This window comes from Odocoileus virginianus, chromosome 20, assembly GCF_023699985.2.
Source record: "Odocoileus virginianus isolate 20LAN1187 ecotype Illinois chromosome 20, Ovbor_1.2, whole genome shotgun sequence".
Lineage (NCBI taxonomy): Eukaryota > Metazoa > Chordata > Mammalia > Artiodactyla > Cervidae > Odocoileus > Odocoileus virginianus.
The window spans coordinates 43,329,264-43,343,217 of record NC_069693.1 but is presented as its reverse complement, the minus strand read 5'-3'; the positions used below and the strand labels follow the sequence as shown (position 1 = coordinate 43,343,217).

Sequence of the window (13,954 nt, the reverse complement as noted above, 5' to 3'; positions counted from 1 at the left end):
TAGGACGTGGCTGTTGGCTTCCCTTAGTGAGAGAACTGTGCTCTCAGTGAGAGGGCTCACGACAGAAGCTGCAGGCTTTTGTAATCCTCACTCTGCCACATTCTGTTGGTCACACACCTTGGGGATGGCACTCCGTGGGGTAGGGTCATTGGGGACTGTCTTGAAAGCTGGCTCTCACAGACTCTTTTTCTAACTTATTTTAAAGAAAGTTATTATACATTTCATTTCTGATAATACAACCCCCATTCCTGAAGATAAAAATAGTTTGTTTAGAGTTTTAAAGAAAACCTGTGGTTTGGGTTGTTGATGAGTGGAAATTGTGTGTGGCAAAAACAGTGAAGCACGATTGGGTAGACCTTGAGAGGAGAAAACTTAATGAGACGCACAAGCAAACCGATGATTCTTTAGTAACAACTGAAACAGCCTCTAATTAGTCAGCTTTTAACGTGGATGGATTTTATTGGTACTGTTCCTGTTTGTTCTGTTTTAGCACATAAAAACTTTGCTAGCTGTTTTTAATGAAGTGAGGGTAATTGAGTCGTTTCTTATTACTTGGTTCCAGTGACGTATAAAAATCCTCAAACATTTTAACCTAAATCCCGTATCTTCCTTTCTGGCTAGTGTTAGAACAAAAAAGAGAGAGTAATTTGTGTGCTTGCCTCTGAACCCAAAACCACAGACCAGATGCTTGAGCTGTTTATTTTAGATTGTTAAAATAATACTCAGAAGTCCGATTTTCAGTTTCTGAAGAAATGCCTTCGTCTGATGTTAAGAGGTCTTTGAACAGAGTGTGACAGGCCACAGTTTCAGTGTTGCTATGGGGGCTGAATTTAAATTGGTGTACATTTTCCTAATTTTTAAGCAGCACAGCTTTGAGAATTTCTGCTCATCCTTACAGAATTTACTGTCTTAAAAAGCTGTAGCGGTTCAATAGTCATTACAGCCTAAGACACTTTATTATCAGAAGGGTTTTTCTAAGCCAACATTTAAGTTTGTACTGTTGACTATCCATCCATCAAACTTGAGCTGGTTTCTTATTAAAGACCCAGGTTGCACAGATAGAGCCAAAAAGTTTTGGTTCATTTTTGCATTTTTAGTATTTTAAAGTCTTTCTTCATCTGTTCATGCTTATCTTTCCTATGATTGTATTAGTGACTCAGGACAAATAAAGTGTTTTAATAATCAAAGAAACAGCTAAGGTTAACTGTTAAGGAATATGGATTTAAGAGAGAGTTTCAGTCCGAGGGCACCTGCCTGGCTTGCTGGTGGTTCTGAAGCCTTGGGAGTTTGTAGGGTTCTATTATAGCTAATTGGATTTTGCAAACCAAGATTGAATTAAATTTAGAGATTAAGACTTTCTATGCTAAATCCTTCACATTTGTAGAGATATTAGGCAGTATGTTGTGTCCAAACACCCAAACCAAGTGGTTTTCTAATGTTGAGATGAAAATGTCATATTGGAATGTACTCCCGTCTCATGAAGATATTCTATATTCTGTTCTGATGTTTACACTGATTCACTGATTGTTCCCTCTTCAGTACTGGCCTGGTTTAAGAGAGATTTGTTTGACTATGTAGACTGTCAGGAAGCTGTAATAAAGGAAAAATCCTACTTACGTATGATAGGAGACAAATGTTTGTTATTTAAGCTATATTTGGAAACAGGAAAATCAAATATTGTCAAAAAATTAAAAAGTCATTGTTCCACTTAATGAATCATGTAGGAAGATGCAGTGGCTTTTGGATGGCATTGACATATATTATCAAAACCAGCCTTAAGTTACAAGGTAGTAAAATAATACCTACTTTAAAAAAACCTACAGATGGTCTCTGCTTCTTAACTGCTAATCCAAGTAATTCCCCAAGACTATTTTCTGTGTCTCTGACACAGGAAATGAGATCTATTAATGCAAAAAAAAAAAAAAAAAGAAAAACCCTGGGAGACAGGATACAAGCTCTCTTGTCTGGTACAAAGTTAGGGTCGTATGTTTTGGACCATTGTGTAACACTGATTTATTCAGTGAGTCAACTAACAGTCACTGAACACTTACGATATGCAGGGTTCTAGATTGGATTCTGGGCAGGAGATGAAAGAGAACTTGTAACAGGTAGTCCATTGGGAAAGGTAGATATAAGCAAGTAATATTTAGATGTGGGATAAATGCTGGTTTTTAAAGTGCTATAGAGGCATTGAATTGATGATTGAAAGCTTCATTTGATTTATTATAAATATTGTAGCTTCTAAACTTTGGTTTTAGTAAATTGAGACAAAATAGTCATTTATTTACATCTCAAAATTCATTGAAATAGATGGGGAGGGGGGGAAGTTTTCCAGATACCTTTTTTGATGTTCTTCTTTTCATGAATAGATGAGAAATGGTTCACAATCATAATGTCCATCTTTGTCTCAACAGTTATTACATAGAAATGTTTAGTAGATCCCCAAAATAATGAAGAAAGTATTGTCAGAAAGGGCTTGAAAGATTTTATTGCTAACATGAAGGTTTTTCTGGGCATTTGATCCACAGATTTCTCCATTATGACTAGTTTCTTTTTTTAAAAAAAGAAAGAAAAACAGATTGAAAATACGCAGGCACAAATGCCTTGGCAGCCAGGGTCAGTAACTTGAATCTCAGTTGCATTCAGTACACTTCCTCTGGCTGGGAAGATGCTTTTCTGGAAAAGATTAACCTGAAACTGACAGACAAATTATATAGTTGAAGATATTCAGGTTTTTCTGAATTGTTTTTAGAGGTTTTGTTCTCCCCTTTCTGCCTTCCTAAGAGAAGGCTCTCAGATGCTTTTTTATCTATGGTCAGTTTAGCTTTGAGGCACATACTTCTACTGTCTTGTAAGAAATAACAAAGCCACTTGTAATCTCAGCATCACATCTCAATTTTTAAAGTAGACTACTCAGTTTTTTTTTTTTTTTAGAGTAATTTTATAACTACAGCCATACAAATCTTTTCCTTTATAGCTAAATGGGATCTGGCTCCATGTTTACATTCCCGTGTGTGCTAAGGAGTTGAAATGTAAACAGTATTCCCATTCATTGGTTCATGCACGACCTCTCTGCCAGCTTCCTGTTAATACGCCTAGTAGCACACACCCTATACTCTGCACACGAATACAGCTGAGCCAGTCTGTAAGTGTCACTTTTCCCCTGCTTCAGGATTCAGGAGCCCAGTGTGATTGGATTCAAAACTTTCAAGAAAAAATTTTACTCATTCAGTAATAATTTTGTTACAGCCTTAATTTTCATTTATTAAAAATCTTCATATTTACTTGACAAAGTCAGCATTAAAAATCTGGTAATTTCTTGGCAAGTCAAGTAATGATTAAGTGTTTCGGTGATTTGTCATTTGTCCATACATGTTAACTAAGATTTAAGAATGCAATAGGCAGTCACTATGCTATACACCTAAAACTAATACAACATTGTAAATCAACTGTACTCCAATAACATTTTCAAAAAAAGGATGTAGTAGGCAAATTCAACTTAATTCAACAAACCATAATTGAGTACCTGTTTTGTATGAAGCACTTGTGATGAATTGGTGTGGTAAGGTTAGAGTTCCTATAGTCTGACATTTTACAAATAGGGGATCTAGGGTGAAGTTTCTTACCCTGGTTTGTGTTCCTTAAATGTTAGTTGAGTTATAGATGGTGGTTATGTTCTCTTTCAGTTTAAAAGGCATTCCAGTGGGAACTTTGATTAGAAAGGTAATTTGACAGTGTATGGTGGTAGATCTTGAATGCAACTCTTGGAAGTTAATTTGCTTAATTTATAATGAAAACCTAGGAAAGATATTTTAAGTCTGGAAATAATGTAATTAGAATAGTGATTTGAAAGATTCATTTCCAAAGAGTGAATAAAATGGATAATAGGAAACTAGGAAGAGAAACCAAAGTAGAAGGCTCTGTGATAATTCAGGCAAGAAGGCTAGTTGTCACTTATAAAGTTCCTGCTGTTTGCTAGACTCCTTCTTAAGCACTTTACATGTATTTACTCATTTAATCCTCTAATGATCCTATAAGATAGATATTATTTTTAGGCCCATTTTACAAATGAGAAGACTAAGGCACAGAAGATTAAATAAAGTCCCCAAGGTTCATAACTAGTAAATGTCAGATTTTAATTTAGGCTGAACAGCTCCAAACCTAACCTTAGAAGCTATACTATGATTTCATTATTCCTTTATATCCTGTATCCATTATCCCTGTAACAACTATTTGAAGTGTACATACCATTTTTCTCTTTTCAGATGAGGAAATGGAGCTTTAAGGGCTTAGGGAAATTAACAATCTGAAAATGAAATTTAAAAGGCAGTTCCATTTATAATAACATCTAAAAAACTTAAATACTAAAGAATAAATCTCACCAAGGAGGCAAAAGACTTGTATGCTGGAAACTACAAAACATTGTTGGAAAGAAAAATTCTAAGAACCAAGTAAATGGAAGGATATCCTGTGTTCATGAATAGGAAGACTTAACATTGTTGAGATCTATAGATTCAATGCAGTCTCTTCCAAAACTTCAACATCCTTTCTCAGAAAAATGGAAAAGCCAGTCTTCAAATTCATGTGAAATTTCAGTGGGCCCCACATAGCCAAAACAATCTTTAAAAAAGAAGAACAAAATGGAGGACTCACATGTCCTGACTTTGAACTTTCTACAAAGCTACAGTAATTAGGTGGTATGGTACTGGCATAAAGAGAGTAATTAGGTGGTATGGTACTGGCATAAAGACAGACATATATAAGCCAGTGGGACAAATAGAACAGAAAGAAAGGCTCACATATGTGGTCAGTTGATTTTTAATAAGGATGCCTAGATCAGTGGGGAAAGCAAAGTGTTTTCAGCAAACTGTTGCTGGGAATACTGAATATTCACATGCAAAAGGATGAATTTGGACCTGTACCTTATAATATACATAAAAGTTGAATAAAAATTGATCAATAACCTAAACTTAAGAGCTAAAATTATTAAGCACTCAGAATAAAACAAGGGGGAAAATCTTTATGACATTAGATTTGGCAGTGACTTCATGGATATGGTACCAAAAGCACAGGTAACAAAGGTAAACAAATAAGCTTCATCAAAATTTAAAACTTCAGTGCATTAAAAGACATAAGAAAGTAAGGGGGAAAAGCTATAGAATGGGAGGAAATATTTGCACATCATGTGACTGATAAGAGATTGATATTCAGAATGTATAAAGAACTCCTACAACTCAACCAACAAAAAACTACCCAGTTCAAAAATAGTGAAAGGACTTGAATAGACACTTTTTCCAAAGAAGATGGGCAAATGGCCTGTAAGCACATGGAAAGATACCTACCATTGTTAGTCATTAGATAAATGCAAATGAAAGCTACAGTGAGCCATTACTTCATATCCAGTATGATGGCTGTAATAAAATAAAATGGAAAATAAAAAGCCGCACATTGGTGAGGTTGTGAAGAAATTGAAATGTTTGTGCAGTGCTAATGGGAATATAAAGTGATGCAGCTGCTGTGGAAAATAGCCCATCAGTTCTTCAGGAAGTTAAACATAGAACTACCTTGTAACCAGACAATTCCACTTTTAGGTTTATATCCAAAAGAGTTCAAAGTGGGGATGATAGCATTGTTCATGGCAGCATTATTCACTATAGCCAAAAGATGAAAACACCCCAAGTGTCCATCAGCAGATGAGTAGATAAAATGTGGTGTCTGCATATAATGGAATATTATTCAGCCATGAGAAGGAAAATTTTGATATATATTACACAACATGACTGGACTTAGAAAATATTATGCTTAAGTAAAACAAACCAGACCCGGAAGGACAAATATTATATAAGTCCACTTATTATGCAGTTGCTAGGATAGGCAAATTCATTGAGACAGAAAAGAGCATAGAGGTTGCCAGTTGGATGTGGGAGTGAAAGAATGGGAAGTTGCAATTTAATGGGTTCAGAGTTTACATACAGATGATAAAGTTTCAGGTATAGATAATGGTGAAAGCTGCAACAACATTGTGAATATATTTAATGCCACCAAATTGTACAGTTCAAGTGGCTAAAATGATCAACAATATGTTACATATATATTATCATAATAAAGTTAACCCCCAGAAAAAGGAAATTTCCCCAAATGATACCAACTTATAAGAAATGAACCACAAATCCAAGCTGTCTGACTCCAAGGCCTCTTGGAAATAAAGAGGATCAGTTGTGCCTCTCTCCTGGATATTTCTGAGGATCTACCCAAAATCGGGAATACCCAAAATGGGAAGTTCATGTTTTTGTATCTAAAGCAATTTGGTGTATCTGTCTGAGGCCCTAAAGTTTTTAAATCTAAACATTTCAGCTTAAGGGTTGACTCCTGGGGGAGTCTGTCACTTGTTAGAAACATTTGTTTTTGTTCAGTATTAAAGGATAACAATTTTTAATGGCAGAATCATCACTGTTATACAGATATAAAATGAACACGTGTTAAAAATTTGAATGAACTCATTTATTAATGAGAGAACCAGTAAGGTTGATCTTAATAAGATCTAGTTCCATGGAGAATTCAAAACATAGACATCTATATAGGTGATCAGGAATGCTGAAATTAATTTGCAAAACCAGCTTCTTGGGAAAGGGAGAGGACAAAATACTTTTTCATTTCTATGGACAGGAATCATCTTTGTTACTGTTAGTTTCCTACAGCTGACAGGAGAATAGCTAAAAGGCACCAAGACACAGCCTGGAGGCACATACCGGTCAGCTCTCCCAGTAATCTGTGTTTTGCTCTTTTCCAAGTCTTTCATGGTTTTTTCTGACAACAGTCATAGAAGGGAATGTGTATGTGATGGCAGATGAGCTGATTATTTTCGGTCAGGAAAAAATAATCTAACCTCTAAATTTGCCACCAGGCTGCTTGTCAAGGAACTCCTGAGCTACAGGCAGCTTTCCTAAACCAGACTTCAGGTAGAACAACACGTGCCCTTGACCGGACATCCAGAATCCCAAGGCTGTCTGTGATTTACTGTGGGCGTCAGGAGATTTGCTCAATCTTCCATCAGTTTCCTTGAGTATAAAATGAAGGATTGGACCAGACTTTCTACTTTCTGCCTAGTTCTTAAATTTTAATGGCTCTTGGTTCCATTCTGTACTTGAATTTCCTGATACTTCCTGAATTCTGCTAAGCCTCAGAATGAGATCTGGACCTTCTTGGGGACATCATATTAGTATGACAGGAACAGGTAGCGTTTGTTCCTTTGGAGAATTAACCCTGTGTGTCCGAGTTACCCCATTACTCGATTGCTGGTTGCGGTCAACAGTATTGTACACTCCATCCTCTCCTCCATCACTAACCCAAAGGAGTTTAAAAAAAAAAACAAAAAACAACTATTATTCATGAAAATGAATACTACTTCTTCTTTCATAATCTAGAAGAAGGGGTTTGTTTTATGTCTTTACCACAAAATGTAGCTTTTGAGCTCATGAGAGTGGGCTGGAGAGTGTAGCATATGCTTCAAGTTAAGCGGAATATAGAGAATAGTAAGTGATACCTGCAAGGTTCTGTCTTGAGTAGAGATGACTGTAGATAACCTGGGGCTGTGTGTGGTAGGGTGGGTTTTTGTTTCTGCCCCTTTCTGAGGAGTAGCTGTTGGTGTTGGTACCTGATCCTGGCCTCTGCTACTTTCCCTTGGTCGGATCACTTGCTCAGAGACACCATTTGCTGCAAGATTTGTTCAAAAGGTGAGAAACTTTTTTTAAACAAACAAGAAAGCTACTGGACTTTCCTGAGGTATCGCACCTCTCGGTTCTTCCTCCTGTCTGCCTCCTCTCTTTTCGTCCCTCCTTCCCACAGTGATTCTTTGGCTCTAGGGCTTGTTTATGTAAATCCTGTTCCTCTGACGGGAAAAGTGATTGGGAAATATCAGTGATCGTGTCCTGGTGACAGCTGCTTTGGAAGGCTGACACCGCCCCCACCCCTCCCGCCCCAGAAGTTCTCAGCTATAGAATATCCTTTGGTAGTAGCTGTGGTGACATCGAGTTTCACCCTTGCTGTACCAAGGTCCACATTTGCTAGCAGAGAGCTACCTTGCAGGTTCAGCCTCTGGTGCTGTCTGCTTATCTGCCACCTTCATGCCATTCAGCCCCTCGGTTATGCCCTGACCACCCCGGCTGTATCCTGAATTAGACTCAGGACGGGCTGATAATACTGATGAGAAACATGGGGCAGAGTCTTGAGTCTTGGTATCTTTTTCTATTTTCTTAAATAAAATAGAAAAAATAACTTATGTCATCCCCTACAGTCATGTGTGGTCAAAGCCCTGTCTGTCGGGCCCTGAGTGGGGTTGGGGTGCAGAAAGCATTTTGTTTTCTTCCAGTGAAATGGGCTATGGAGTAAGACATGTGGGTCTTAGAAGTCTGTGTTAAATACTGCTCTGTATAATTCAGTTTTTCATTTATGCATAAGTAAGGCTTTTAGCATTATCAAATTCTCCCAGCATCTCTCTAAGGGTTACTATAATTGTTACGGTTTTACTGATTGGAAAACCAGATATGGAGAGGTAAAGTAGCTTTTTTCAAGGCCAACTAGGAAGACAGAGCCAAGATTGGAGACTTTTATTTATTGACTATCTCATCATGTAATCTTAACCTCATAACTCAGGGAACAGCTTGTATTAACATTTTGATTATATAACTTCATTCTCATAGACATTTATATTAGTAAGATTCACGGCATGAGAAATTTTACTCCTCTCTTTCCTCCATTTGATGTTGTTTCAAAAGGTTCTTCTTGCATCACTTAAAAACACATAGGGAAAAAAATTATCAAAAAAGAACACTTAGAAAGCAGTTTTAGTGACTGTATAGTATTTCATTAGATCCATGGCTGTACCACAGTTTACTTAATCATGCTCCTAATGTTGCATCTTTATATTGGATCTAATTTTTGCTGTTAAAAATAGTGCTACAGTGAGTAGATTTGTTATCTAAGCATTTGTTTAAAGTTAAAGATAGGTTCCTGAGAAATAGAATCACTGGGTATGCGATTATGAATATTTAGGAAACTTTCAATATATTGACAAATGGCCTTCCAGAAAGATTGAATCAATTTATATTTCCATAAGCAGTAGTATTTGAGAAGATCTCTCCATTCTCTTTAATGTTGATCTTTGTCATTTCTTAAACTTTTTGGTTACTGTAATTTGGTAACCAGAAAATGTAACTTGGCTTTTATCATTTAAACTTCTTGGACTTCCCTGGTGGTCCAATGGCTAAGACCCCAGTGCTGGGGACCTGGGTTCAATCCCTGGTTAGGGAACTAGATCCCACATGCCTCACTGCAACTAAGACCCAGTGCAGCCAAATAAATAAATAAAAATAAATACTGTTTTCTAAAAAAGCTTCTTGGTGAAATAATGTTTTTCATGTGATTGTTACCCATTTTTTAAGAACCACTGTTTTACCCCAAGATAAGGGCATAGAAGAAAGTTAACTGTGCAGTTCTAGCAGGAAGGATCTATGGGACAGGGTCCTTGTTCTATTGTTGTTTGCTGTGCCTTAGAAAGTCCATCTGGTGTGAATGTTATGATCTGGGGCAAGGCCAGTTATGAGTCCCAAGGACTCTGCCACTGTCTTCTCTTGGTGCTGATCCCTTCTGACAAGGGAGAACAGGGCATTTGAGTTGAGTACTGAAAGCTTATTTGAGGACTCAGGGTTCAGCTCTAACCTGGGCCTCATTCCTGGAATGGCAGGTTGGTGAGATGACGTTTAACGAGGAATCAAAGTGTACACTCTGTGAAAATCCATTTCCTTACTCACTTTGTGTTACCCAAGGTGTAGTAGGGGCTTCCCTGGTGGCTCAGTGGTAAAGAATCCACCTGCCAATGCAGGAGACATGGGTTCAATCCCTGGGTCAGCAAGATTCCTAGGAGGAATCTGAAGAAGGAGGAAATGGCAACCCACTCCAATACTCTTGCCTGGAAAATTGCATGGACAGAGAGGAGCCTGGTGGGCGATAGTCCATGGGGTCATAGAAGAGTCAGACATGACTTAGCAACTAAACAACCACAACAAAGGTGCAGTAGATGGTTCTTGAAATCCAGTGCCAGCCTGTCTTTTCTGATTAGCTGGTACAATTTCCTTGACATGAAGCTTTAGTTCTCTAGGCTTGTGTTCCATGATGGAACATTTCAAAGCACAGATTAGTTCTAAGTATATTGCTTTTCCATCACCCAGCTGCTGTGCCTAGAGCCTGGAGTGGATGGCCATCCTTTGCATTGTAAGGTCTAGGCGCATTAGAAGTAGCTCTCCCCACTCCCACCCCCTCTGTGCTCAAAGCACCGAATTCACTACTCCACTCGGAAAGCGATGGGGTGTCCCAAAGCATTGATTACATAAATGTGGATTGGCTTTCACCCATCCAGTTTTCCTTCCTCCTGTGATAGTGAATTCCAGACTGGCAACTGTAATTAGATCTCAGGAAAGTCCGACACAAACACAACAGGCTAAAGAAACTTGCAGCCTCTTCTAGGCATCAGCTAGAGTTTCAGAGCCCTTCATTTTTAGTGTACAGTAACCTTAGACAGTGGTGCTTTTTTTCCTGTGCATTAATTTTAGTTAAGCATTGACACCTGCTTTCTGTTCCGCTGAGATCTGTGTGCAGCTAAACTGTTGATGCACGTGCCTTCCCACCCTCGATCACTGACATTGCTGCAGACAGAACAGCAGGCAGAAGATCTCCCACGTGCCATTGAGTAACCCAGATATTGCTTGATTTTGTGAAACAGATGAGTAAGCACTGTAAGAAGTTGGAAAGATCAGGGAAGACTTCTCAGAATGTGATTGAGCCAAAGATCAAGTGACATTGCAGAAGTAGGACTGTGAGATTATCTGTAAGTTAAGACCCACACTTGGGATACAGTGTGTGCGTTGCATTTTTCGGTCACAGAGTTTTCTTTGTATAAAGTCAAGTAGCCAGCAAGTAGGAAAAAGTCTGATCTGTTGTCTGTCTTCACTCATGATTCAGTCTTGAAGAGGAGCCCTGTAGGGTCCAGCAGGAGAGTAAGCCAACAGAGGCCTTCACCCTGGCGTTACAACAAGGCTGCAAGACACAGGGGTCTTGGGGGACACTCCAGGATGTCTCCAGTTGTCATTGGAGTCTAAAATTAAGGTCTAATATTATTAAACATATTCAGTAATCACTTGTGAAGAGTTAGTGGAAAACAATTCTTTTAAATTCATGAGGTATCAGAATAGAAGGATCATAGCAAAACTAAATATATATGCATATACAATGTTTAGGTGACTTTATAATTGTCGTGTATTGTATGTTAATATATATAGTAATCATCTCCAGAAGGAAGGGTGTAGGTAAAGAAAGCAATAAAAGAAAAATATTTTTAAAACACTTTGTGAGATAGAACAAGAGGTAGGAGAATTATGACAGAACCAAAGGAAAAGAAAAACAGGGAATGAAGCTGAATAGAGCCAGATATTTCCTGCATTTTTAAACTTCTTCTCATTTTCGGTTTCTGGCTATAGACGTAAGTAACATTTTTCTTTACTCAGATTGAAATTACAAAGACCAATAGGAAAGGTCTGCCAGGGCAGCTGGCTCCTGTTCCCCGATGTCTAATCCTGACCACAATGAGTCAGTCCTTTGACAAGATGTCAGCAGCCAGGGCTCTTAGGCAGGTAAAGGAAATGGTCCATTATTATAGGGGTTTCAAGCCAGGCTTCATGTTCTCTTACCAGGCACTGACAATTATATTTGTTTTTATTGGAAAATAATAACCTTGGAGTTGAGCTGTGTGTTTACGTAAGAGGCATTGCTTCTATGGGTTCTGTCATTTCCAAGTTCTCGTTGCCCGATAGAAATGGGACACCTGATGGAATTCCTCTGAAGAGGGACTTGAACAGTTTAAATTGTGTTGATTTCACAGAGAATTGTACACGTTGATCCATGCATCTGACCCTTGAGTATCTGGCCTCTAAAGGCCGTCCGTTGAGTAGTACCAGGCATTGCTCTCAGCTTAAAATAATGGTTGAAAAGAAAACAGGCAAGGCTGCTGCTCTTCTGGGGCTTAGTCTTTAACAGGGGGAGATGAGGACAAACAAGTGAAAGTAAATGAACGGAGCAATGCACTGTGTCATCCTCAGGGGTTCTTGAAAGACTAATGCTTCTGTTGTGTTCCACAGATACGCAAGGTGAATTTTTGTGCCTTAATACATGTATAAAGGTGACTGAACTACTAGAAATCCACCAAGCTTCTGTTTGATGTTTATTGATAATGAATTTTCATCCTGCACATCTCTTGAGTGTTCTTGAGTAAATTTTTCTCCCTTAGGTTGCAAAGAACACATCTTAGAAGATGGAAAATCCGACCCTGTCAGTGACACTACCGACTTGGCCCTCCCACCTGAAATGCCAATTTTGATTGACTTCCATGCTCTGAAAGACATCCTCGGGCCCCCTATGTATGAAATGGAGGTGAGCATTCTCGTTTCTTCATTGATACCCACCTGTTTACTCTGTTGGTTGCCTGATAGATTGGGGGAGAAATAGGTTTGGCTATTTGGTGAGGCTGAATTTCGTCTTCAGATTGGAAACTTGTTTTCTCTTGAGTATTAAATGTTGGTACTTAATGTGATGATAGGGCTGCCCAGGTGGCACTAGTGGTAAAGAACTTGCCTAGCAGTGCAGGAGACCTAAGAGATGTGGGTTTGATCCCTGAGTCGGGAAGATCCCCTGGAGGAGGGCATGCAACCCACTCCAGTATTCTTGCCTGGAGAATCCCATGGACAGAGGAGTCTGCCAGGCTACAGTCCTTGGGGTTGCAAAGAGTCAGACATGACCAAAGCGACTTAGCACAACACAACGTGATAATACATATGGCTTTAGCAGAGCCCCAGAGACCCTGGTGGGTGCTCTTTTAGAAACCCAGTCTGATTTTATTCTTTTCAGTCAGTTCCATTTTAAGAACAGTGTCTCTGACTTTCCTCCTTAGAAATTCTATATTCCTATTTATGTGCCTTAATTAAGGATTCTTCCTCTGTGCTATCAAAGGCTTGGCAGAAGGTGGTAGGGAAACAGCCTAGTACATAATACCTAGAGACATGAGCCTGGCTTTAGCTTCAGGCTGCTCTAGTGCAGATCAGATGACATCTTTCAGGATCTGTTCTTCCATCGTTATTACTAGTTCCTTTCAGGTTAAACCCACTTGCAAGTCCAGCTCTATGTTGTCTTCTTTCCCCTAACCATCCCTCATAGCGGGACGCCAAGCCATAAAGGCCTGGGTGCAGGACTGAGTCAAGGCAGCTGGGTGGAAATAGGCATTTGAAGCTGTGATGACTGAGGTATTGTGATGTATTTCACAGGATGCTTAGATAAGCTTTCATGAAGCAGAAAAATATGTACGTTACTACTGAACTTATTAGTATCTTTCTTCAGAAGCTTTCCCATCACCTTTTCTGTATAAAGGAAAAGAAAAATTTCAGACAATATATCTGATAAGTTAAGCAGACGACAGTCTCCCATCCAGCATTTGAAACCACTACCAGTCAATATGATTTTCCTCAGATCTTAAAACTGAGGGGAAATAATTCCCAAAGCCATCTTGTTTATCTGTTTAAACTCTGAGCTGGCAATTCCAGAAAAATAAATGACCCAATCAAAAAATGGGCCAAAGATCTAAACAGACATTTCTCCAAAGAAGACATACAGATGGCTAACAAACACATGAAAAGATGCTCAACATCACTCATTATCAGAGAAATGCAAATCAAAACCTCAATGAGGTACCATTACACGCCAGTCAGAATGGCTGCTATCCAAAAGTCTACAAGCAATAAATGCTGGAGAGGGTGTTGAGAAAAGGGAACCCTCTTACACTGTTGGGAATGCAAACTACTACAGCCGCTATGGAGAACAGAGTGGAGATTCCTTAAAAAACTGGAAATAGAAC

The 13,954-nt window shown here is 38.7% G+C and overlaps 1 protein-coding gene across 2 annotated transcripts in view; it reads left to right on the top strand.

Moving 5' to 3' along the window:
* The window catches only part of LONP2 (lon peptidase 2, peroxisomal), an 81,353-nt gene that overhangs the window by 54,215 nt on the left and 13,184 nt on the right, over positions 1-13,954 (top strand). For both annotated transcript variants that reach the window (XM_020879891.2, XM_070451345.1), the window contains exon 12: positions 12,338-12,480. In XM_020879891.2, coding sequence (XP_020735550.2) covers positions 12,338-12,480 — 143 coding nt within the window. The remainder of the gene's footprint in view (positions 1-12,337; positions 12,481-13,954) is intronic.